This window comes from Magnolia sinica, chromosome 9, assembly GCF_029962835.1.
Source record: "Magnolia sinica isolate HGM2019 chromosome 9, MsV1, whole genome shotgun sequence".
Lineage (NCBI taxonomy): Eukaryota > Viridiplantae > Streptophyta > Magnoliopsida > Magnoliales > Magnoliaceae > Magnolia > Magnolia sinica.
Genome location: NC_080581.1, coordinates 76,554,785 through 76,579,264, shown reverse-complemented (window position 1 = coordinate 76,579,264; position 24,480 = coordinate 76,554,785). Strand labels below are relative to the sequence as shown.

The following is a 24,480-nucleotide window of genomic DNA, read 5'->3' as shown; positions in this document are numbered from 1 at the left end:
TCAATTGTGCCACACGGGAGGAAATAGTAGGGATTCAGTGACTGTTTGAAACATTTGTATGGCAAAGTAGTTTCATATCAGGCAAAGTTTTGGTGTTTTCACTTCATCACAGTGGGAATGACCTTATAAACGGTTTGGATGGCATATAAACATCTAGCTAGATTTGGATTGCATTGTTGAAACTGGTTAGTGGTCGATGTTCTATAAGCCCCACAGTAATGTATATTTGCATCATACCATAGGAAACCACGGTGATTGACTGCCCACCATACTTGTGGTAGGTTAAAACATTTCCGGATTAATAGCGACCAGGTCTCACCAACGCGGTGTGGTCCTGAGCGTGGAGCCCACGTTGACGCATGTATTGTATATCCAAGCCGTCCATCCATATTTCTGCTGCTTTTGAATGCATTAACACAAAAAAAAGGAGCACGTCCACATCTCAAGCGGACGACAGTGCTGATTGAATACCCACAATTAAAAATTTCTTAAGGCCTAATATAATACCCACCATGAGTTTATTTGCCATCAAACCTGTTGATAAGGACACAATGACCTGGATGAGGGGAAAAACAGAAATCAGCTTCATCAAAAACTTTTGTAGCCCACAGATTTTTTTAATGGTGGATGTTCAACAACTATTGTTCCTCCGGTATGGTCCACTTGGGATTTGGATTTGCTTCATTTTTTGGCTCATGCTCTAAAATGATATCCAAAAACTGATGGAAGATTTGATAAACAGTACATACATCATGGTGGGGCTTATAGAATACCACCCATATATTACAATGGAAAAGAGAGACAGGAAACGGATTGCCTACGTACCAGAGTGGCTACTGGTAGCTGCCTATCATGATGTACGTGTTTAATCCACACTGTCCATCCATTTGACTAAGATAAGCTTAGGGCATAAGCCCAAAAATGAAGGAGATTCAATTCTAGGTGCACCATTCTAGAGGAAACAGTGGTAATTAAATGACCACCATTAAAAACTTCTTATGGGCTACAAAAGTTTTAGATCAAGCTGTTTCAGTTTTTATCCTTCATCCAGATCAACAAGTTTGGATGACAAATGAACATCATGATGAGCATTATGGTGGGCCTTAGAGATTTTGTAATGGTGGGCATTCAATTAGCATAGTTTCTTGTGGTATGTTTCACCTTAGATTTGGATCCTCTTAATTTTTGGGTTCATGGCCTACAAGAAGCTGGAAAATGGATAGCTGGCCTGGATATACAATAAATACATCAAGATGGGCCCCATGGTTAAGGCCACACCCAATCCGGAAATCCTCATCCTAACCATGTTGTGCAATAAATACATCAAGAAAATTGTTGTTTTTTTAATTTTTTGTGAATTTTTTTATAAAAACATTAATTAATAATTTTACTTTTGGTAATCTATTTAATTCTTTTTAAGTAACTTTATTAATTGGTGGAGATTTTAGTCATTTTAGAAAAAATCACAAGGGAGGGAAGTAGGATAAAACTAACATAAGGTAGCCTTGACTATGACTCCATTAATAAAGTATCTTAATGAAAATTTAATTTATAAAGGTTTCAGGATGTAAATGACATGTTAGTAAGGTACTATTTTGTGAAATTTCTTTGATAAAATTTAAATTGGCTGCATGACCGTGAGGATTGAACATCAACCGTTGAAACATTTGTGGGGCCATAGAAGTTTTAGATCAGGCTAATACTTTTGTGTTTACAGTTACTCTCAGCAAGAGTGACTTTATTAACAATATGAATGACATATAAACACGATAGAACTATGAGGTTTCAACGGTAGCCATTTTCCCACACACCTTCTCCTGCTACGGGGCCCACTTGAGTTTTGGATCTATTTCATTTCTTGGCTCAGATTATAATAGAGTCTGGAAAAATAGATAGACGAGGTAGATTTCTCACAAACATCACACGCGGCCCCACCTAGCTTCTGAGTACGGAAACTTCCAGCCCGCTTTTTCATGTTGTGCTGCCACTTAAAAGTTTTGGATCTGCCTCATTTTGGCGGTCATGCCCTAACAAAGTCTGGAAAAACGGATAGATGGGGTGAATTTCTCACAAACATCACAGTTTAGCCCCACTTACCTTCTGAGTACAGGAACTTCCAGCCACAGGTTGTCCAAGCAATCCACGTACTGGATTCAGACGGTTCTGATCCTTTTAGGCAAAATAGATGGATAAGGTGGATTTCTCACAAATATCACATTGGCCCCACTCAGCTTCTAAGCATAGAAACTTCCTATGACAGGTTGTGGTCGGTTAGTCATGCTTAATTCATGGATGATTTTGACTTTTCAATATATGATTTAAATGTGCTCTAAATTGCTAAATGTTAAAGATATATCGGTTGGGAGAATGACCGGTTTGGATCCTCTCATCCACCTTCTTAAAATGAAAAGAGTATAAGCCAACAAAATATTCATATCCACACACACTGATAGCCGAATCCATATCCTATAAAAAGCCTCCACTAAATGTTAGAAATTGACGTTTCCACCATCTTTTAATGATTGTTCTATTTTTTATTTTTTCTTAAAATTGCTTGGAGTAGAATGTAATTCGCCCCATGATAAAATGCATGCACGTGTGCATCCATACATGCAGCAGGCACATGTATGCATTTGATACCCTTACGATAGAGAATAGAAATGCTGACAGAGATTTGGTCGAGAATTCAATCCTTGGGAGATATTTTGTCCCTCGAAAAGCTAGGTGTCATTATCTCCAAATCAATGAGATGTAGCCTCTCCCCTAACAACGTCAAAAAAGAATAGAAAACTTCCTAATCATTTTAGCAAATCACATCGACTGGTTGGTAATAATAGCTCTTTCCAGTGGTGACATTGCATTTTGGGTCATTCTCAGGCAAACATCTACTGTACACGTGGCTTATGTACGAAAACTATTTAGGAAGGGACCATTGGAAAGGCACCTAACACTCATTACTCACTGTGAGCCCCACTTTTCTATTGACGTTTCAAATTGGACACGACTTGGGTACTACCTTCACCAAGACCTAGCTAGATACAGTGGCCTTGTTAAGGGCTCTATGGGGCAAACCGCTTCCCGAATGAATGTGAAATTATCGAATCTGGACCGCCCATCTCACCTAGAAATCTTAACAATAAAATCCTTTGTCCATCATTATTGGATTGCCCATCTCCCAAGGATTGAATTCTAAACCATCTACGTTGTCCATCTAAGCACCATAACCATGTAACACAAGCAAATGATTTAGACTCCGCAATAACCACAAAGGATATTTGAGTTGCTAGATGTAATCCATCTACTTGGATGACAAAAACACTAGATCCTTGCCTTTGGGCGATCAGTTTGGATCAAGCCATTAGTCATAGTTGTCTAGTCCAAGACCCTTGGGACACCAATCTATTTACATGACTAAAAGGGCCATCCTCAAAGTCATTCAATTACTATTGGAAGTCAGCTATTAACTCGTTAAGTCATTATTTTGCTCTTTTGTAAGAAAAAGTCAGTCATAGTAGCGTGGAAAATTATTCAGATAATGATACTTCCGTCATCTCATTAACCCACCGTCTTATCCTTCATTATCGATTCTTCAAGTCGCTAATTTATTATATTGTGAGGGAAAAATTTATCAAAATATTAAGAAAACTATTTAGGGAGGGACCATGGAAAGGTACTTAACATTCATTACTAACTTAGTGTGCCCCACTACTCTATTGACATTTCAAATTGGACACGGATTGGGTTCTACCTTCACCAAGACCTAGCTAGAGACAGCGGCCTTGTTAGGGGCTCTATGGGGCAATCCGCTTCTTGAATGAATGTGGAATCATTGAATCTGGACAGCCCATCTCACCTATAAATCTTACCAACAAAATTCTTTGTCTATCATTATTTGATCCTAACCATCCATTGAGACAACCAACATTAATGTTAGATCTAGGTTGTCCACCTGAGCACCAGAACCATGTGACCCCAGCAAATGATTTAGACTCTGCAATAACCGTAGAGGATATTTGAGTTGTCGGATGTAATCCATCTACTTGGATGGCAAAAACACTAGATCCTTGCCTTTGGGCGATCAGTTTGGATCAAGCCATTAGTCATAGTTGTCTAGTCCAGGACCTTTGGGACACCAATCCATTTACATGACTAAAAGGGTCATCCTCAAAGTTGTTCAATTTCTATTGGAAGTCACCTATTAACTCGTCGAGCCATTATTTTGCTCTTTTGTACGAAAAAGTTATTCATAGTAATGTGGAAAATTATTCAGATAATGATACTTTCGTCATCTCATTAACCCACCGTCTTATCCTACTTCATTATCGACTCTTTGATTCACTAATTTATTATATTGTGAGGAAAAAATTGATCATAATAGTACGAAAACTATTTAGGGAGGGACCATGGAAAGGTACCTATCATTCATTACTCACTCTATGGGCCCCACTTTTCTATTGACATTTCAAATTGGACACGTATTGGGTACTACCTTCACCAAGACCTAGCTAGATACAGTGGCCTTGTTAGGGGCTCTATGGGGCAATCCGCTTCCTGAATGAATGTGGAATTATTGAATCTGGACAGCCCATCCACCTAGAAATCTTACCAACAAAATTCTTTGTCAATCATTATTGGATCCTAACCATCTATTGAGACAACCAACATTAATGTTAGATCTAGGTTGTCCATCTAAGCACCATAACCATGTGACCCAAGCAAATGATTTGGACTCCGCAATAACCGCAAAGGATATTTGAGCTGCCGGATGTAATCCATCTACTTGGATGGCAAAAACACTAGATCCTTGTGTTTGGGCGATCAGATTGGATACAGTCATTAGTTATAGTTGTCTGGTCAAGGACCCTTGAGACACAATCAATTTACATGACTAAAAAGGTCATCCTCAAAGTTGTTCAATTACCATTGGAAGTCACCTATTATTATTTTGCTCTTTTGTAGGAAAAAGTTTAGTCATAGTAGCGTGGAAAATTATTCAGATAATGATACTTCCGTCGTCTAATTAACGCACGGTCTTATCCTTCATTATCGACTCTTCAAGTCGCTAATTTATCATATTGTGAGGAAAAAATTGATCATAATAGTACGAAAACTATTTAGGGAGGGACCATGGAAAGGTACCTATCATTCATTACTCACTCTATGGGCCCCACTTTTCTATTGACATTTCAAATTGGAAACGGATTGGGTTCTACCTTCACCAAGACCTAGCTAGATACAATGGCCTTGTTAGGGGCTCTATGGGGCAATTTGCTTCCTGAATGAATGTAGAATTATTGAACCTAGACCGCCCATCTCACCTATAAATATTAACAACAAAATCCTTTGTCCATCATTATTGGATCCTAACCATCCATTGAGACAACCAACATTAATGTTAGATCTAGTTTGTCCATCTAAGCACGATAACCATGTGAACCCCGCAAATGATTTAGACTCCGTAATAACCACAAAGGATATTTGAGCTGCCGGATGTAATCCATCTACTTGGATGACAAAAACACTAGATCCTTGCCTTTGGGCGGTTAGATTGGCTCAAGTCATTAGTCATGGTTGTCTAGTCCAGGACCCTTGGGACACCAATCCATTTACATGACTAAAAGGGTCATCCTCAAAGTTCTTCAATTACTATTGGAAGTCACCTATTAACTCTTAAAGTCATTATTTTGCTCTTTTGTAAGAAAAGTCAGTCATAGTGGCGTGGAAAATTATTCAAATAATGATACTTCCGTCATCTCATTAACCCACCGTCTTATCCTTCATTATCGACGCTTCAAGGCGCTAATTTATTATATTGTGACCAAAAATTTGATCATAATAGTATGAAAACTATTTAGGGAGGGATAATGGAAAGGTACCAAACATTCGTTACTCACTCTATGGGCCCCACTTTTCTATTGACATTTCAAATTGGACACGGATTGGGTACTACCTTCACCAAGACCTAGCTAGATATAGTGGCCTTGTTAAGGGCTCTATGGGGCAATCCGCTTCTTGAATGAATGTGGAATTATTGAATCTGGGCCGCCCACTCACCTATAAATCTTAACAACAAAATCCCTTGTCCATCATTATTGGATCCTAATCATCCATTGAGACAACTAACATTAATGTTAGATCTAGGTTGTCCATCTAAGCACCATAACCATGTAACCCAAGCAAATGATTTAGAGTCCGCAATAACCACAAAGAATATTTGAGCTGTTGGATGTAATCCAACTACTTGGATGACAAAAACACTAGATCCTTGCCTTTGGGCGATCAGATTGTATCAAGTCATTAGTCAGTTGTTTAGTCCAGGACCCTTGGGACACCAATCCATTTACATGACTAAAAGGAACATCCTCAAAGTTGTTCAATTACTATTGGAAGTCACCTATTAACTCGTCAATTCATTATTTTGCTCTTTTGTAAGAGAGAGTTAGTCATAGGAGCGTGGAAAATTATTCAGATAATGATACTTCCGTCATTTAATTAACCCGCCGTCTTATCCTTCATTATTGATTCAAGTCGCTAATTTATTATATTGTGAGGAAAAAAATTGATCATAATAGTATGAAAACTATTTAGAGAGGGACCATGGAAATGTACCTAACATTCATTACTCACTCTGTGGGCCCCACTTTTTTATTGACATTTCAAATTGGACACGGATTGGGTACTACCTTCACCAAGACCTAGCTAACAACAGTGGCCTTGTTAGGGGCTCTGTGGGGCAATCCACTTCCTGAATGAATGTGGAATTATTGAATCTGGACCGCCCATCTCACCTAGAAATCTTAACAACAAAATCCTTTGTCCATCATTATTGGATCCTAACCATCCATTAAGACAACCAACATTAATGTTAGATCTAGGTTGTCCATCTAAGGACCATAACCATGTGACCCAAGCAAATGATTTAGACTCCGCAATAACCACAAAGGATATTTGAGCTGCCGAATGTAATCCATATTCTTCGATGACAAAAACACTAGATCCTTGCCTTTGGGCGATCAAATTGGATTAAGTCATTAGTCATAGTTGTCTAGTCCAGGACCCTTGGGACACCAATCCATTTACATGACTAAAAGGGTCATCCTAAAAGTTGTTCAATTACTATTGGAAGTCACCTATTAACTCGTCAAGTCATTATTTTGCTCTTTTGTAAGAAAAAATTAGTCATAGGAGCATGGAAAATTATTCAGATAATGATACTTCCATCATCTAATTAACCCGCCATCTTATCCTTCATTATTGACTCTTCAAGTCGCTAATTTATTATATTGTGAGAAAAAAATTGATCATAATAGTACAAAAACTATTTAGGGAGGGACCATGGAAAGGTACCAAACATTCATTACTCACTCTATGGGCCCCACTTTTCTATTGACATTTCAAATTGGACACGGATTGGGTACTACCTTCACCAAGGCCTAGCTAGAGACAGTGGCCTTATTAGGGGCTCTATGGGGCCCATCGTGATGTACATGTTTATCCACACCACTCATCCATTTTGACAGATCATTTTAGAGTATGAAACTAAAAACGAGACAAACTGAAGGCTCAAGTGGACCACACCATAGGAAGTAGTGGGGATTCAAAGCCTACCGTTGAAAACTTCTTTAGGGCCACAAAAGTCATGGATCAAGTTGATATTTATCTTTTCCTTCATCCAAGTCTATGTGACCTTATTAATAATTTGGATGGCAAATAAACATCAGCATGAGTCCTAGGAAGGTTTCATTAGTAGGAATTTAATCCCCACTCCATGTGTTGTTGCCCACTTGAGCTTGGATCTGCTTTCCTTCTAGGTTCATGCCCTAAAATGATCTGTCAAAATAGATGGACAGCGTGGATAAAGCATATACATCACAGTAGATGCCATAGACCCTAATAGGACCATCCATCTCTAGCTAGGTTATGCTAGGGTTTGTAATTAATCATATCCCTTCAACTTGCTACTTTGCCCTCTTTTGAAGAAAAAGAGGGTCACAGTAACACGAAAAGATATTAAGGCACTGATCCATCTACCACCTAATAAACCCCACTATATTCATCTCCACAATTAAGCTTCAAGTCACTATTATGTCCATACATTATTAGTCTCCAAGTGATTACTTTTAAGTTGGTCGTTGTAGTCTGAATTCTATTTATGTAGGGACTACTGAAAGGTACCTGACATCTATTGTCACGGTGTGGGCTCCACTTTCCTATTGACTTATCAAGTCACTACTTTGTCCTTTTGTGATGAAAAGTTGGCCATGTTAATATAAAATATATTTAAGTAGGGACCATGGAAAGGTACTTACATTCATTAGCCACTTTATGGGCCCCACTTTTCTATTGACTTTTCAAGTTGCTACTTTGGCCTGATGGTCATGAAAGAATGGAAAATTATTAACATGTTGATCCATCCACCACCTTGTAAACCCCATTATCTTCCCCTCCACTATTGAGTCTTCAAGTCGTCAAGATGTCTTTTTCACCATTAAGCCTAAGTATGCTTTTAGTCAGTCGTAGTAGTGTGAAACTGTGAATGCTATTTAGGTAGGACCTAGGGAAAGTTACTTGACATCCATCCATCACATTATGTGGCCTCACTTTTCGATTGACTCTCTAAGTCACTATTTTGTCCACTAATGAGGAAAAAACTGGTCATGATAATGCAAAAGTTATCAAGGCAGGGACCATTAAAAGGTATCTAACATCCATCTATCACATTATGGGCTCCTCTTTTTTCTTGTTGTACCGTGTGTTTTGTGTTCACATTACCCGTCCTAAGGCTAGATAAGGAGGCTTGCGTTGAGTTGGCAGCCGTTTCAAACTTCCACAACTTCTATCATAAATCTTTGGAATCTCATTAACTCTTCAAATTATTACCTCCTTTTGGGAAGAAGAAGATTGCACTAAGCACAATGAGTGAAATGTATTAAGCAAAACATCGACTAGAATTTTTAATTCATGCCTAACCTCAGCTGCTAGTTGGAAGCTTAGCTCCCAATGAACAAAGAAGACTAGGCTTAAACTTATTGTGTATTTGGGTTGTGCAGGCATGCTTGACCACATATCAAGCTTGATTATTGTATATAGCGTGTTTGTAACGATGTCGTGTAGAATATTCTAACCACCATCCTAAATAGGTCATTGCTCAAATTAGACTCATCCAACAATCCTAACCATCTAATTTGTGCCTTCAAATGGACCACCGAAAGGAATCTTGTGTGTGACTTCGGATTAGGGTTGTACATCGAGTTGAGTCGAGTCGAGGTCAGCCAAGTTTGGCTTAACTCAACCATGCTCTCCTAGAGTTCGAGCTCAACCTCGAGCTTACCAATGGAGCTTGGCTTCTTTGTCAAACCTTTCAAGTCGAGCTCAAGGCGAGCTAGTGGATCGATTCGAGGCGAGCTTACCTCAAGTCGAGTCAAGCTTGCTCCCAATCTAACCTAACCCAGCACCCAACCCGCACCCGACTTAACCCAGCAACTTGACCCAACCGATACCCGACTTAACCCAGCCACCCGACCCAACTCACAAATCATATATTCAATTAATAATATATATATATATAGAGAGAGAGAGAGAGACATAAAGGTAGCTTGTTGTTGGTGCTGAGAGAGAGAGAGAGAGAGAGAGCTCGGGCGAGTGGCTGAGTCCAGGCCGTACGGCTGAGACGAGTCGGGTAGACATTGAGTCGAGCTCGGACGAATGGAGAGAGAGAGAGACTGTGGAGCTCGGGCACGAGAAAGAGAGAAGCTCAAGCGCGGCGGGTCGGGTAAGAAAGGGAAAGAGTGAGAAAGGGACGGACGGGTGGGGTAGGATTTAACTTTTTTTTTAAATAATATAATATAATATATATTCGAGTCAAGTTGAACTCATGCTTCGAGCTGAGCCAAGTTCGAATCAAGTCGAGTCAAGATCCACTATGATTGAACTCGGCTTGTTTTCAAAATGAGTTGAGTCATATGAAGCTTGGCTCACCTCGAGTCGTCATTCAAGCCGAGCTAGATCGAGCCAAGCCAAGCAAGCCTTTCGAGCTAGCTTGGCTCGTGTATAGCCCTACTTCGGATTGTTAAATTGATATGTTAACCCCTTGGATGTTGCCTCCAATTGGATTATTGACATTGTCCACAACAGGTCCATCAATCCAACTATTAACATTAGTTAATCAAATTGGGTTTTGGTTATAATCCATACAAAATGCAGCCAGATAATTGGATGATCCAGATCAAGTGCATCTCCTATAGTGTAGAAAGTATTGAATTTTCACGTGTGGTTCATTCACTATCTATTGCTTTGGTTGAAAATAAGCTTGATTTTTTTTTTTTTTTTTTTTTTTTTTTTTTTTTTTCCAGGAACACCTTTATTTGAGATGCCTATAATTTGAATCTTCTAAAGTATGCATGGTATAAGAGGATCCTCTCCACCTTTTTATAGTGTCATAGTACTTCGGCCTGAAATCTGTTACGACTTGTCCCCACTACAAACGATGAATTATGTAGCATTCCAATCATCAGAAAATGTAGATGTTCCAATGTGGGTCCACTGTTTGGTGATCCCTATTCTTTGATATTAGCCTCCTATTATGAATGGGCGGTGCACCAGAAACCTCCTAGCTTCTGGTGGCATGATGTATACATTCAACTTGGGAGGCTTCTGGGCAATGGCGCATCCATTATGGGCCCAATTTCATCAATAGTTTGGATCATCAAAAATAAAATAAAATTTAAGTGGACTCCACAAATCACAATGCACAAATTTTAGAAAATGCAAAGTGCATTTATTTGATGAAGAAAAGGGAAGCCATTTGCACTTCCTAACTTGTAATGATGACATGCTATTCTCTAGGAAATTTGTTATAAGCAATGTTGTCAAAATCCTATGATTTAGGATTTTAGTTTAATCTTGAGTAAAATTATTTGAATCCTTTTTTTATATGAATCTTACAATTTTATGATTTAAATCCCTATGATTTATAATGATTTATAATTCAAATCCTGAATTACGATTCAAATTATACTTGTTTTCTTCTATTTTCAGCTTTTCGTTTTCATTTTATGTTTTAAAATTGGTGAGGGCGTTAAGAATTGTTTAGGAAAAAAAAAAACCATTTATATATATATATATATATATATATATATATATATATATATCATTTAGAAAAGGTAAATTATGTTATTTTGTTCTTTATAAGAGATTAAATTATATATTTTTTCTTCAATGTTAAATGGTAGTGTTTTTTGTATGATTTCTTACTTCTTAACTGATCGAAAAACTAAATTGATTTACGACTTATCTAGAATGTTTGTGGGGATGGTTATGATCATCTTGATGTATATGTATTGTGGAATGATGGTTAGAAATCAAAATATCTTTTTCCGCCGGTCTACGGAATCAAATGCCGCTTTTCTAATCCAATTCTACATTCAAGAAAGGTGATAAGAACATAAATTATTAAAGGATCCCTGTATTTATTTTTTTTACTAGGATAATTTCTTGAAAGACACCCAAAAAAAGAAAAAAAAGAAAGAGGAAAGAAAAGAATCATCTAACTTTTTTGAGTAATACTATGTCATGATAGTGTTTAAGTCATTAATTTTTTCTGATTTATTTATATATTTTTTAAAATTTTATTTTTAAAAAAACTTATGATTTACGATTTGTGACTCGATATGATTCAACCCCAATTAAAATTTGCAATATTATAACGATTTTGACAACATTAGTTACAAGAGATGAGTTTCTTGTTGGATAATTGTATCCCATCATGGCCCTACCTTGTCTTGATTAAAGAGGAGAGGCTCTGGTTTTGCTTGCTATCTGCACTACAGAAAAGTGATTTCGATGAATATGATTAGAGTGGTGGCTCAACATGCTTTGATTTTTAATTGCTCTAAAAAAAAAATTACCCTCATTGAGAATTGAAGCAATTTTCAAGAAAATAGAAATTACACTGGTCTTGGTCTACTTACCCAGGGTTCATCTTGTGGTCTAAATTGGACCAGGCGGGCCGCAAATGATCCATCAAGATGATGTTTGACTGGGTTGGAGAAGAAGAACCCTTCGTCCGTAACAAAATCAGGTGGGACGTACCTATCAGCAAGATCTATGGTGAACTCCTGCAATCAATTTTATAGTAAAAATGTTACGGTGTGAAAGTATGAAGAGTTTGTGAAACTAAAAGTGTGCTTGGTTAAAAGCCCCATTAGATAGAACCTAATTGAAGTGTGCCCCAACTAGAATTGCATATATGTGGGGTGTTTTTTTTTTTTTTTTTTGGATCCCAAAATCACCATCCATTTCCTTCCAAGTAGGAAATGAAATGAAGCTGATTAGATTTGGGTAGAAAGTACCCACCTGAATCATAACAAAAGCACATAACTGCAACCTGCCGGTCAAGGGTTCGAGTACCCATAGGTGGTGAAATTCCACTAGCGTGAGTGTGTGGGGTGTGTGTGCGCGTGTTTTTTTTAAAAAATTAAAAAATTAAAAAAAAAAAAAAAAAAAAAACCTACTACCTGCCAATATAATGCAGCGGCATTTTCACACCAGGCTCGAGTGGGGTCGCCTGTGGGATGCAGGGGCACACTCGAGGTGGGTGGGGCCCACGAGGGAGGTCTCATGTTCGAGACTCCTCACTAGGGGTGATTAATGTGCATTTCACATCGGACTCGAGTGGGGTAGCCTGTGAGATGCAGGGACACACTCGAGGTAGGCAGCCCATGTGAGGTGGTACTCATATGATTTGGGGCCCACGAGGGGGGTTCGGCCGAGGTCCTAACCCATGAGATATGAGACCTGGGCCATGAGATAAAGGGATTAATTTGTCATACTTTAATAGTTCAAACTTTTAGAACAAGTGGTTAATTGTCCTACATCACAATATGTCACGTTTTTCCCTTTTTTTCTTTTTTTCTTTTTTAAATTTCATGGAGAAGTAACAGCAAAAAAAAAAAAAGAGAGAGAGAGAGAGAGAGAAAGGCCACAAGTAACACAGACTCAATTTTCTATCTCAAAAATTGAGAGAAGAGAAATTTGGACAAGTTGGGGAATATACTCAGAATAGCTATATTACAACAGGAGCCTCTCTAACCCAACAAGCACCTCTACTTGGAAACTCACATGCCAAATGGGCACTTGAAAGGACATCTAATTCATGCATAAGGTTGGCTCCATGGTTTACATAACCTGGCCTCAAAACCACACCACTCAAGCAATCAAATCACCAAATATGTAATTTTTTATTTTATTTTTTAAAAGTAGGTGGTTCAAGAAATGAAGAAATTTCAAGCAGCCGATATTCAACATATGTTACAGCTATCTTGATTAATGGACAGACCTCACCATCCCAATGCAAGGACCCGCTTGTGCATGTCTCAGATGTACCCACACAACTAAGGTTGGCATGTGTAGACGAGTATAAACTCTTAACAAAAGAAAAGTTGCTGACTTTGAATAATGATGATTCCAGAAAAGAGGGTGGAACCCAAGAAGGAGAAGACAAGCCAACCAATCCAAGAAAACCATTACTGAAATGTTACATATTATGAACTATCAAAATATCAACCTTAAAATTCTTAAAAGAGGAAAACAATGAGCCATGCAAAAAAGAAAAGAGTCCATACCGAATGCTTGAGGAGAAAGGCAGCCACACTCCCCTCATTCTCTTCAGGATCAATGGAACAAGTACTGTACACAAGTGTCCCTCCAGGCTTCACTAATCTATAAATGCAATAATGTCAATGTAAAAATCTAGAAGGCACCATTCTTTAGCAGAAATCATGAAACATTGCAGTATTATGGGATATACATTAGCTTGTTATAATATCTTTGGCAATCTAATATTGTACTTTGTGGTTCTTGGAAAAAACAAAAACAGTTGTCGTGTAAACATAGCTTTTCAGAGAAAACCATAAAGTATTTCCTTTTGTAATCCAGATACATAGAAATGCATTAAAACTAAACCACCATGTAAAACAAAAACAAAAGCAAGAGCATTAAGAACATTTGCCTAGCATCACAATTTTTATTTTTATTTTAAAAAAGAACCAAACATGTTACATAGCACAAGGCCTCTAAGAGAAAACTAAGAGGAGAAGAAAGGGTTTGAACTCTTACAATGAAGCTGCATCGAAGAGCTCATCTTGTAAATTTGTCAACTGTTCCAAATCCTCTAATCTCCGGTTCCAACGTAAGTCCACTCTCTTAAACAACAAATTGAATAGGAAAGGAAGATTTAGTCATTAAGACTAAGGAAAGGCAGAAAATAATCATGTTCGTAAAACACCTACCATTACCAATCAAAGCATCTTAGAAGCAAGCACGTGAACAATTACTGACCCAAAAAAGAAATAATATTATAAGTCAATACTATCAATGATTGCAGCTGTTTGATGATTCAAACCAATATTGGTTAATTTATTTTTTTCCAAATTCCAAAACAATCCCAATTTAATTATCTTTTCGAGAAATATTAACTTGTTTAAGAAATACCTTGGAGAGGACACCCAATCCAAAACAAGGAGCATCCAACAAAACTTTATCAAACTTCTTGGATATCTTTTCCTACAAAAATCAAAAGCTTTGTGAATTAGAGACAAAAATTCTAACAGGAAATGATGGCAAAAAGATCCAAAGCACCGCATAAATAACATGCCTCAATAAAATATTGAATCATCCAGATAGTATTTTATAAAAATAATGAAGATAGTTCCCTCAGAAACCTGTATAAACTCAAAACAAAAAACAAGAAAAAAAAAAAAAAGAATCCTATGCTTCCTGGATAAGGGCACCACTGCCAACAGCAAAAATTTTGCCTAAAAATCAATATATTAGTTTGCAATTAAGGCTACAGGGAATCAATAGGAATTGCAATATCTGTAACTCTGAACATCTTAAATGTCAGAATCGACATGATATTAGGACATGCAAAATCCAAAGATGTGCCAATTGTGCTGCAACAATTTGGTGTGGGGTTCATGGCTACTAATGTGTTCAATATAAATCTCACAACAATTTCTAATTTATTTGATTCTTGCCAAACAAAATTAGACATTTGCTCTATCTTTGTTTTATCTATTGAAAAGACATTGAAGCAGTTATTGGGGCAGCAATTGTTCTCTCAATCCCTGATAATAGAAATCAATCGGTATCAAGGTTAGTGGGAGCTAGGGGTGGCAACGATTTGGATCAACCATATTTTAGCAAAATGGCATAGAACCAAATTAAAATTAAAATTAAAAAAAATTAAAAAAAAAAAAAAAAAAAAAAAAAACAGATACGAGATATGTTCATATTTAATCCGGTCTTGATTGTTAAAAATTCAGTCAAGAAATCGGATACACCAAAATTTTAGAGAATGAAAAGTTCAGGTTTAATACAGTTTAGACTTTAAAATAATAATAATAATAGTAGTAATAACATAGTGAAAAAAGAAGCTAAAGTAAAAAAATAGAAAACTTTATATATGTATGAACAATATTTCTTTTCTGAGATTATAAAGGGTTGGACGTCCCCACCCTAGTTAATATGCATGTTATGAATGAAAGAGATTTCTCTCCTTTTACTTTGATATTGAGCCAAAATAAAAAATAAAAATAAAAAATCATCCTATAATTGAATTGGTCGTGAGAAACCATAGGGAGTGATTCCCTAGTTATTTTTTTCACTTCTCTCTTCTCAACAATATCATCTTTTTTCTTCTCCTCTTCAAGGTATTTCTTCTTCTCTATCCCTACAACCCACCTTTCTTTTTCTTCTTTCTTGTTCTTTAAAACCTTCATTCTTCTTCTTTCCACAACCCCTAATCCATCCAAACCTAGTTCTCAAAATCCTAGTTTTCCAAACCCTAGTTCTCAAAACCTTAAATCCTTAAAACCCCTAACCCTAAATCTCTAAAACCCTAGCTCTAATTTCCACCAAAATCCCCTAATTTCGTATATAAAAAAAATAAAATAAAATAAAATAAAACCCAAAATTTTCAAAATCCCAAAGCCGCAGGCTCTAAAACCCTTAACCCAAAATCCCAACCAGAAACCTCCCAAAACTTCAACCTTAATGTTCCAACCCCAAACACATTTCCTTCATTCCTTAGCCTTTAAACCGCCCTAATATGTTAAAACTCGCACAAGACAAATGATTTCAATTGAATTCAGATTTAACCCTATGCTATGATGAGGTTTTTATCTCCTAAAAGTCATGGTTAATCAGTAATTTATGAGACTCTTATGCTAAGGATTTGGTGGATGGGTTGTGTTATCTCCAGTTGTTGTGTGGGTTGAATGGGTGTCGATCATGTTCAAAGGTGGAAATTTCCTTCCATTTTTGTGCAAGTGCCCCAGCTCTGTTATATAGTTGTCCATTTTCTTTTTAGTCTAATGGTATTAGGGCCTTCAATAATATTAACGTTGAGGTAATTTAGTTCGATTCCGGGGTTGCCTAGCTAAGAATGGGGGGGTCGGCCACATTATTTGTTGCTCTGGTTAAGACGACATTGGTCTTATTGCTCGTGACCTTTGAGTGACCCGACCTTCTGGCAATCTGCATTTGTTATATCAAGGGCATGTGGGGTAGATGTGGGGGTCTAAAGCGTGAATTATTTCTCAACATTCCTGCGGGTTTTTTTTTTTTTTTTTTTCAACAATTACCTGAAGGGCAAGGTTTGTTGATGTGGGGGTTTGATCCATGCCAGGCTTCGGCTCTTGGTTATGCTTGCATCTGATTTGGTTAACACAGGTCCAAGGCGGAGGTAACCATTTGTTTGATGTGGTCTGGGGCAATAGTATGGTTGTTTGTGTTTTGGCTCATATACTATTGAGTTTGGTTTATGTTCTCAATGTTACTAGCTGAAGGTTGTCAAGGTTACAGCAGTGAGGTGGATTGCTTAGGAGTGGCCTTGTTTTGTGTAAGATTTTAGTATTCAGATCTAGGCATTGAGCAAGCTATGGTGGCATGACTCATGTCCTCCTCAAACATCTTTCCCTCTGCTAGATTGGTCTCTGGGGCCTTTTGTTGCAAGCAGCTTGGATTCTCTCGGCTCTTTTAGTTTCTCTTCTTTTTTTTTTTCTTTTTTTTTTTTTCTTTTTTTTTTTAAAAAACGCGAGGTGGGGCCTGTTGTTGGATATAGGGTTGTCAACGTGCCAGGCTTGGGGTTGGTTTTGGCCCAGATTTTGAACTATTTCGGGCCAGGCTATCCAGCCGAGCCTATTCAAAATTCTTATTTTGAAAGGCCCAAGCCCAGCCCATTGACACCCCTAGTTGTATAGGTCTAATAAGGCAGTTTTATATGATAGGTGAGGCCCGTTTCTTTTTTGTGGCACCCACCCGAAATTTGTAAAGCCATTTTTGCGATTTAACACAATAATCGGTGTGTTCCTACCTTTCCATAAAAATTAAAGAAATTACAATATAAAAAAAAGGTGGAATGTCACTTTGTCTGAATTACTCCATTCATTTGTTCAAACAAGCAATTGGCCAACATCTTCATGAAGGCTTCCAATCGACATGGAATTACTGAATTAAAGATATCTGAAGCAAGCTAGGTTTGTGTGATATCTATCCTATGGCTTGAGGGGAGTGTTTAAAATGTTACATCGACTTCAGTACTCTACGGTGAGCAATATCTTTTTATTAAGTTTTGTTTCGGGTTGTGTTGTAAAAAGATGTTAAGAGAGAGAAAGAGGTAAAAGAGAAAACTTTGACATCCTTGCTGAATTTGATAGATGATATGCAAGTACTTAGAAATTGCATGTGTGGTCCAAAAGTAATTCAAATTAAAATTGTTGAAATCATGGGTTCCAGTTTAGTTATATCATGAACCAACAATTACACTTATTTGATTATCTAACTATTGGATTGGTGGACATTTATTGGACAGTTTAAAATGAAAAACATAAAAGGGTCCTATTTCGAGAACCAAGTGCCCACTAATCAAAGGCTAAGATTGCTCAATCAATCTGATTTTGGGACTGTGACTAGGCGACAATTAATTCCACAGCATGGCAGATTTAATTTACGTTGATGTATGCCATGTGTCTAACTTGAGCGCCTATGTATCTAGTGTCCTACTCTTTCAAAGTATCCCATAACTCCCTGATGGTAGAAGCTCTCTTTATGTTCCCTTTTCTTCTACTTTTCCTTTTTCTTCTCAACATAGTTTAAATAGAAATAAAAGGTCACAAGTTCAAGCATCCCTAATTCGTATCATTTTGTAGGTGTGTTGGACCAAGCCATGCTTGCACATAAGAATCTACTCACAAGCAAGCCTAGTCATCTCACTTTTGGTCACGGGTCAGGGTCAAGCCTAGATGTTGGGCCCATTTAGCAAAGGTCAAGCTCGAGATGACCCCTACTCGACCTATTGCCAACCCTTGGTGGGGCCCATTACTCCAATGGACCCACATGAACACACTCTAACACAAAATCAATCTAGTCCACTCATCAAGAAAGTAGATGCATTGTTTTAAATAGCTTCGCTATGTAGCGTGTAGCATAGCTTAGCCTTAATATTGTATAGCTCATGAAAATAGCCTAAGTCATGTAGCCCATGCAAAATACTAAATTTTCATATGCTACATGCTACATAGCCTATGGTATATGCTACATAGCTTACATTACAAGTTATTTTTCACTAAAACATTAAAATCAATTGATGTTTTCAATGATTTATTACATTTTTATTTTGTAATAAAAAAGTAGTTAATTCTTTCAATGATTATAGTAAAATAATATTAGTAACCATATTAAATCAATTAGGTTGCTCTTTCTTTACCTTTAAACTTAATCTTTACTTATTTTCCTATTATTTTAGGTTGTCTTTGGTTGCACAAAATGTCATTAAATTTCATTATTAATCAAACTAATTTGGTGCCAAATATCGTATCATGATATTTGGCACAACCAAGCACAACCCCAATTAAAATTTTAGAAGCAGCTTGTAGCTTATGCTACATGCTATATAGCTTAAGCCTCATGTTTCAGAAGGGTGAATACTAGGCTACACACTAACTATTGCTTAAAACACTGGTCATGCATATATGATAAAAAGGGTAGTCAAAAGAAAATTACCGAACACCCATACACAACATGCATGTATAAGTTAACTAGTAGGTAGACCAGGCTGAATTTTCAGCCAATGCATGTTCATGGTGGGCAACACCAGATGAATATCCACCCATACACACTCCTCACTGGGCCCCATGTGTGCCACACCGTAGAAAACAATGAATATCCACATCCATACACAACCCATAGTGAGCTCCACATGGGCCACACCATAGAAAACAATGCATACCACCCATACAAACACCACCTAAAAAAATGAAATGAAAAAAATTACATCCCAACCCTATCCTACAAATATTGCATGGTAACTGACATTTTGATATTAAAAAATGAAAAGAAAAAAAAAAAAAAAAAAAAAAACAAATCCAAAATAACTAATAAAACTTCATTCTAAATGAAAAGGAACTCATTAACGTGCAAGAACATACCTCTTAGTTTTACAAGCTCAAGAAGAGATTTAATCAATCAAAACTCTGAAATTTACAATTTCGTGGTCGTACAAATGTGGAAGGGGAAATTTGATTTCTCCTTTGTTTCAGCTCTGACGTTCTTTAAAATACAGCAAATAGACCTTGCAAGCTCTAATGATTAGCCGAAATATCCCCTTCAATGGCCTCCTGGATCGCTAGATTCAAAGAAATGGAGGAGAAGTTGCATTGGAAGCTAGGGTTTGAAAGAGCGGTTTTCGAAAACCCTCTTTTGAACTCTTTTCTTTCAAATTTAAGTTTTTAAGATATGTTTATGGTGGGAATTCAACACACGTTTTAATAAAAAAGCACCATTGTTTAAAGTTAGAAACAATAAAGTAATTTTGGTATCAATTTTACATTATAAGATTTTTTTATAATAAGAGTTTGACACCATTTCAAATACATAAAACTTTTATATATATAAAGTGAAACGTAGCATACACTACACGCTACATAGCTATAGTGTATGCTACAACCCCTGTAGCATACGCTACAAGGAATTTGTAGCTACTCAGCGCACACTATTTAATACACTAGTTGTAAGAGACATTTATTATAACACAGAAGGAGAGACTAATATTTAGCTTCCCAGTCACAATCACTCTTTCCACCCTGCATATTCATTATCAGAGGCATTATTGTACAATAGTGGGAGAATTAAACAATCACAGTGGGTGTAAAATGCATATAATGTATAAGCCTAAAAAGAAGAGAAGTAAAATTGTGGTTTTTCCTTATAGCCATGGCAATGTGCATTCAACATGCTTTCTTAATATGTTGCAGATGTGTTTCCAACATGGCTATTTAAAGAAAATGAAGCATTTCAGCCACATAACTAAGAATTAGCACGAAAGTGAATGATCCTCTGCTGATGGCATGGCCCCTTATATACAAATCTATAATAATAAATACCAAACAATAAAAAGGTAGAAAGCAAAAAATAGATGCATCTCAATGGTACATTCCCCAAGGATAACGCATATTAGTTTAGAATACAAACAATGTACCCATCTTAATATGTAATAGATGATTTAGAACATTCCAACCATAGTTAGGAGAAATTTGAAAATGTGGATTATCCTGATGGACTCAAAATTTCCTTTACTTTATTCATTAATTTTCTATTGGTAAATGACTTCAGAAAAAATATGAAGGTCATCATGCACAACAGTGATGACATCATTGACATTGTGTGACCTGGCTGTCTCTTCAAGAATTTGTAAGCGGCCCTTGTTTACGTCAATTGCATCATGGCAAGGCATTAGTGAAAGAGCTTTGCTAAGCCCACACACATGTTTAAGGTAGCTCATGTACACGCCAGATGTACCAGCATGCAAATAGGAATGAGATACAATCTACCCATCAGAGGGCTACCTCTACATAGATGCCCTGGCCCAAGTATCAGGTCAGTCCATTAGTCAGGCAGGTAATAGCTCACAATACAAATTTATCGCTAATGAAAACTTGGCTGAAGTTTTCTAACCCATCACCTGTTTCTAATATAGCGGTCCACCTGGGTCCTGACTCTTGCTCCGGTGGTAGACTCTCAGTTTCAACACCCAATCAAGGGTTCGAATACCCATAGGTGGTGAAATTCCACTATGGCGTGAGTGTGTGGGGGTGTGTATGTGTGTGTGTGTGTGTGTGTGTGTAATGGTCCGCCTGGACTAGATTTATTTTTGGGTGAGAACAACAATCCCGTCGCACCCGCTTACTGAAGGGCTTGGATATTGTACCTTTCTGCCATTGTGGCAAGTATGATGGTGTGTAAATGGTATGTCTTGTACACAGGCATGGCTCATAAAGCTATGAGTGAAATGTTCAAATGCTATATTCACATATAGATAAGAATTACAGGATCCTGTGCATCAGGACATGATTAGTGACCTGATGCAGGCAATCCATATAGGTGAAGCCCGCAGTCCCCGGATCTAGATTGCTGACCAGATAGGCCTATGAAATCAAATATCAAGAAAAAAAATATATAAAAAATGAATCGACTCAGATTCGGTCATGACCAAGTTGATGTGATTTCAATCTAGAACAAGCAAATATTTTAGGTAGTTTTAGCAGGTTTTGGCCCTTCGCTCATCTTAGATGGACCAAAAGCAAGAAGACTCTTTCAACATGGAACGAGGAATGAGAATTTAAAGCATAGATGGGCCCCATTGTGGATGGTGAATCCAAAAATCATTCAGACTTGATGACTCTAGATGTCCAATTTGTCACCTTTCTTTGACTGATGCGGCATCTTCTCCTTTCTACCGTCCACAACCATTTAAAAATTATGATTTTTTTTTTTTCAAATTAGGATATTTGAATTTGGGATTTTTGGGGAATTCTCATCCATGGAAGGGCCCCTCCCTTTACATGTTACGGTCTTTGACCATTTCATAGGACCTCTTATATGACATGGCACATCAGGAGTTTGGACATTATACACATCCTAATGCATTAAGAGATTCAGGACTCAATAATTCCTCACCCATCCAACATGGAGGATCAAATTTCAGTCGACAATGGTCTCTCCAGGTGGTGGATCCACAACAGACACCCTCAAACCTGTTAGGAAATATATACTTACCAAAAGCCCCAAATCCCAACACAATTGAGCTGAAAGATAAATATAGGAAGTTACTCCTAGATTTTCACTATGAAAAGCAGACAAAAGTAATCCCAAAGACAATGAACTGCAATTTCTAGCAGATTAATCTAATTGACGTACACATGCTAGACACTGTAAGAAATGACACTAGCATCTGATGTAGACTACATCTGGGCCAAACCAATCTTCATTGTGGGTTTTCCTGTCCCATGATCAAACCATCCAAAGGCCTAGACTTTTTCGCACATCACACGAGGGTCAACATTTTTCCCCTAGAAGACTGTTCATGATCGCCTGGAGAGTGGGCCACCATCTTGGGTCCCTCATGAAGATTCCTCTAAGTCTCCTAGCTCAAGATTGCCATTAGATTTTTGCCTAGTTTTTAGTTATTGAAATAAATTTATAGGCTCACTTACTATTTCCGTCACTTATGTTGTGGCCCACTTTGGAGGTATCAAGCAATGTTGGAATAACATGAAATTGGTCCTGTTTGAAAGCTTATTGAATTAGCTAGTTCTCCAATGAGTCCAAGATCACGTAATTTTGATATTGTTTGAGTTACCACCAATTTTGAGGACAACATAAAACAACGACATGATTTCAGCAGCCCTATTGGGATTTCTTCTTTGCTTGGGTGTTAGATTAAATTATGTTGGTTGTTCTTTTAGATGTTATTTCCTATTGGTTGATAGTTTAGTAGCTTATTTCTCAATATATGTTGATATTAAGATGATTTTCTATTGGTTAGAGACTTAAGAGTAGAATATGATTGAATCTTATCAGTTGGAAGTTACGTGGCACGTTAAAATTTATGATTAAAAGCAACCCTCAATGCAAGAGGGAGGTGGTTTTTTTTTTTTTTTTTTTTTTTTTTTTTAAAATATCCAAGTATTGTTGAAGAAAGAAAAAGTGGTCAATCTAATTTCTTTTGTTTTGGAACATGGTTTTCCCCATTGGAAACTCACGGAAAGCATGTTTTAGTAACTTGACTTTCCTTGTGTGGAGTGTGTTCTTCTTCATTGTTGCATTCTTGAGCGGCTACCCAACTGGGTCATTTGGGACTGCACCACATGTGTAGGACATCTGTGATGGGTGGACCCATTGTCATTTAACCATATGAGGTAGGCCATACACACAAATATGAAAATAGTAGTTGGCTGAAAGAACTCACCCTCCATTGTAAGTATGTAGCTTAACTGATAGTTAAAGAGCTTGAGTTTTTGGCCAAATTATCTAACCAGTGGGTCCCACATGAAACACAACTAGGAGATCCTACTGGGTTGTGCATTGATGTGCTTGTGGAGCTACTATACCCGCGTACTTGTATATGCTTAATGTACCATGTTAAACATGTACATGATACAGGCATTAGTACTAAATACTCAAGGATACTTGTGGTGAATGTCTTGCCAAAATCCTATTTTGTTAAGCTGCCATCATCATCATCTAAGCCTTATCCCATATTGGGGTCGGAGCTGCTACACATCTTGTTATGTTGTTCCACTCTACTTGAAATGTCAGATTTTGAGGATTCATCAGTAAAAGATGTGGCAAAAGCTTGACACCGGCTACTAACTTAACGCAAATTACGCAACCCTCCTTTACACAAGCCTGGGACGAGCAATGGGAACACAAAACTTCCATTGGAGGATTTTATTAGTTCATGTAAGTAAAAAAGAAATACAAAAAATATATTACCCACTAAAGCATTGAAACTTTCACATATAAATAGCACCAGAAAATTTAAGATTATCCAAACCGAGCATCTTAATATATACCCAAGAAATATGCCTAATATGCATCTACAGAAATAAGTTGTGAATAGCTGTCTTGGCACATGCCCAACACCCATCTGATAGGTTCCTAATATATACATATGTTGAATACCCGTCTGATAGCTTCCTAATACCATCAAGACTTTTAAAAGGCAAGCATAGTTCAAAGCAATGTTACAAACCGGACCTGGATGCTAACAGAGTTGACCTGTCTTTGAGGAGAATCACTTTAATACTCTAGCTAAGTTTGATACATAGGCACTAAAAAAAGGATAAACACGGTATACAAAGTAACTCAAATTGAACTGTCTAAATTGTGAATCCAAATGTAGATGAATTATAAATAAGAAGTTAAACCGACTTGCAAGGGGAAGGCCCACAAGGACATGGAGGTAGTAAGAAAAGACTTGACCCATGGTCTAACTGAAGGTCTAAGCCTGAATGGCAGAACAAAGTTCATGTAGCAAACCCCAAAAGATTGGTGATGACGACGACTAACTTGATTACTTAAGCATCTGATTTTGTAGCCATTTAGCTGATGGAAGAATGGAAATGGCCAATGGTCCTCATT

The 24,480-nt window shown here is 37.3% G+C and overlaps 1 protein-coding gene across 1 annotated transcript in view; it reads right to left on the bottom strand.

Annotated features, from left to right (window-relative positions):
* The window catches only part of LOC131255727 (uncharacterized), a 190,112-nt gene that overhangs the window by 75,511 nt on the left and 90,121 nt on the right, over window positions 1-24,480 (bottom strand). The window contains exons 3-5 of the mRNA XM_058256530.1: window positions 14,491-14,562; window positions 14,116-14,201; window positions 13,623-13,719 (exon numbers count right to left, since the gene is read on the bottom strand). Coding sequence (XP_058112513.1) covers window positions 13,623-13,719; window positions 14,116-14,201; window positions 14,491-14,562 — 255 coding nt within the window. The remainder of the gene's footprint in view (window positions 1-13,622; window positions 13,720-14,115; window positions 14,202-14,490; window positions 14,563-24,480) is intronic.